The 3,034-nt window shown below is 39.8% G+C and overlaps 1 protein-coding gene across 1 annotated transcript in view; it reads right to left on the bottom strand.

Moving 5' to 3' along the window:
• Positions 1-356: 356 nt before the first annotated feature.
• Positions 357-3,034, bottom strand: part of LOC139387034 (RNA-binding protein 24-like) — a 12,567-nt gene continuing 9,889 nt past the window's right edge. Inside the window, exon 5 of the mRNA XM_071133007.1 lies at positions 357-3,034. This exon is cut by the window's right edge and continues 2 nt beyond it. Within this exon, the coding sequence (XP_070989108.1) occupies positions 2,724-3,034 (311 nt within the window). The 3' untranslated portion in view covers positions 357-2,723.

Raw genomic sequence — 3,034 nt, 5'->3', positions numbered from 1 at the left:
GCTTTAATTTCCTGACTGATGCCTTGAAATGTTGCTTCAATTATAGCTACATAATTTTCCTTCCTCATGATGCCATTTATTTTGTGAAGTGCACCAGTCCCTTCTGCAGCAAAGCACCCCCACAACATGATGCTGCCACCCCCGTGCTTCACGGTTGGGATGGTGTTCTTCGGCTTGCAAGCATCCCCCTTTTTCCTCCAAACATAACGATGGTCATTATGGCCAAACAGTTTTTTAAAATTTATTTTATTTTTTTCATCAGACCAGAGGACATTTCTCCAAAAAGTACAATCTTTGTCCCCATGTGCAGTTGCAAACCGTAGTCTGGCTTTTTTTATGGCAGTTTTGGAGCCTTTCAGGTTATGTTGATAAAGGACTCGTTTTACTGTGGATATAGATACTTTTGTACTTGTTTCCTACAGCATCTTCACAAGGTCCTTTGCTGTTGTTCTGGGATTGATTTACACTTCTCGCACCAAAGTACGTTCATCTCCAGGAGACAGAACACGTCTCCTTCCTGAGCGGTATGATGCTACGTGGTCCCATGGTGTTTATACTTGCGTACTATTGTTTGTACAGACGAACGTGGTACCTTCAGGCGTTTGGAAATTGCTCCCAAGGATGAACCAGACTTGTGGAGGTCTACAATTTTTTTTCTGAGGGCTTGGCTGATTTCTTTTGATTTTCCCATGATGTCAAGCAAAGAGGCACTGAGTTTGAAGGTAGGCCTTGAAATACATCCAAAGGTACACCTCCAATTGACTCAAATGATGTCAATTAGCCTATCAGAAGCTTCTAAAGCCATGACATCATTTTCTGGAATTTTCCAGGCACAGTCAACTTAGTGTATGTAAACTTCTGACCCACTGGAATTGTTATACAGTGAATTATAAGTGAAATAATCTGTCTGTAAACAATTGTTGGAAAAATTACTTGTGTCTTGCACAAAGTAACTGTCCTAACCGACTTGCCAAAACTATAGTTTGTTAACAAGAAATTTGTGGAGTGGTTGAAAAACGAGTTTTAATGACTCCAATCTAAGTGTATGTAAACTTCTGACTTCAACTGTATATATATATATATTTGTAGAAGACATATTTCACTAAATATATTTTACAAGTTCAAATTGCATAGTTCAAAATGTAGGTTTAAAAGTATTAAAAGGTGAAAAGTGACCAAAAGTGTTTTTGGTTTGACCATCTACATTGTTTAAGAAATTTGAGGGAAAAATACCTGATTAGACTTCAGTGCACTTGTGAAAGTTGTACAAAATCACACATTTAATTTACTACACATTAAATATGCTTAAAATTATTAACTTAAACTTAAAGGTTGGTTATGAGGTCATATCTTAAATAATAATTCTAGATATTTGTCCTGATGAATAAATATTAAATATTTCTGATATAATGACAACAACAAAAAACAATAATTTAGTGATGACAACACTGATGATATTTGAATAATGAAGTAACTATTCTATTCAGTTATGAGATGATTCTCTTCAGTTTTGAGATGATTCTCTTCAGTTATGAGATGATTCTATTCAGTTATGAGATGATTCTCTTCAGTTATGAGACGATTCTATTCAGTTATGAGATGATTCTCTTCAGTTATGAGATGATTCTCTTCAGTTATGAGATGATTCTCTTCAGTTATGAGACGATTCTATTCAGTTATGAGATGATTCTCTTCAGTTATGAGACGATTCTCTTCAGTTATGAGATGATTCTCTTCAGTTATGAGATGATTCTCTTCAGTTATGAGATGATTCTCTTCAGTTATGAGATGATTCTCTTCAGTTATGAGATGATTCTCTTCAGTTTTGAGATGATTCTCTTCAGTTATGAGATGATTCTCTTCAGTTATGAGATGATTCTCTTCAGTTATGAGATGATTCTCTTCAGTTTTGAGATGATTCTCTTCAGTTTTGAGATGATTCTCTTCAGTTATGAGACGATTCTATTCAGTTATGAGATGATTCTATTCAGTTATGAGATGATTCTCTTCAGTTTTGAGATGATTCTCTTCAGTTTTGAGATGATTCTCTTCAGTTATGAGATGATTCTATTCAGTTATGAGATTATTCTATTCAGTTATGAGATGATTCTATTCAGTTATGGGATGATTCTATTCAGTTATGAGATGATTCTCTTCAGTTATGAGACGATTCTCTTCAGTTATGAGCCGATTCTCTTCAGTTATGAGATGATTCTCTTCAGTTATGAGCCGATTCTCTTCAGTTATGAGACAATTCTATTCAGTTATGAGATGATTCTCTTCAGTTATGAGACGATTCTATTCAGTTATGGGATGATTCTATTCAGTTATGAGATGATTCTCTTCAGTTATGAGACGATTCTCTTCAGTTATGAGACGATTCTCTTCAGTTATGAGACGATTCTATTCAGTTATGAGACGATTCTCTTCAGTTATGAGATGATTCTCTTCAGTTATGAGATGATTCTCTTCAGTTATGAGACGATTCTATTCAGTTATGAGATGATTCTCTTCCGGCTCTTTTGGTAGCAGCGCTGCATGTTCTAAAGCCAAGGATTGACGACCACCACTACACTCCACTCTACATCCCTCGCCCATCCTCACACTCTCTCCCCACCTCTCCCCTTGTAGTGTCCTGGGGGTGAGTATGACCTCCTCCCTCCTCTCTATAGCCTCCCCCTCTTCTGTTATCCAGGCTCAGTAATAGTGGTAGTTGTGGTCAGTTACTGCATGCGGTCTGCCTGAAGCTGTTGAGGCTGGTACTGGGCGAAGGCTGCGGCTGCTGCGGCTGCTCCCGGGGTGGCTGCGGCTGCTAGGGGCTGCTGGACCGCATACCCATACCCTGCTGCAGCCATGTAGCCCGCAGGGGCCGGGGAGGCTGCGTACGGGTAATGCTCGTAGGCAGCGGCGGCCGCGGCGCTGGCGGCTGCGGCTGAGTACTGGGCGTAGGCCGCTCCGGTGTAGTCGAGGTACGGGGAGGAGGCGGCGGAGGCCGTGGCGGCGGGCGACTGCATGCTGTGAGGGATGACCATGG

This window comes from Oncorhynchus clarkii, chromosome 3 (genome assembly GCF_045791955.1).
Source record: "Oncorhynchus clarkii lewisi isolate Uvic-CL-2024 chromosome 3, UVic_Ocla_1.0, whole genome shotgun sequence".
Classification (NCBI taxonomy): Eukaryota; Metazoa; Chordata; class Actinopteri; order Salmoniformes; family Salmonidae; genus Oncorhynchus; species Oncorhynchus clarkii.
Note: the sequence above shows the minus strand (reverse complement) of the source record. Positions and strands in the feature narration are given on the sequence as shown.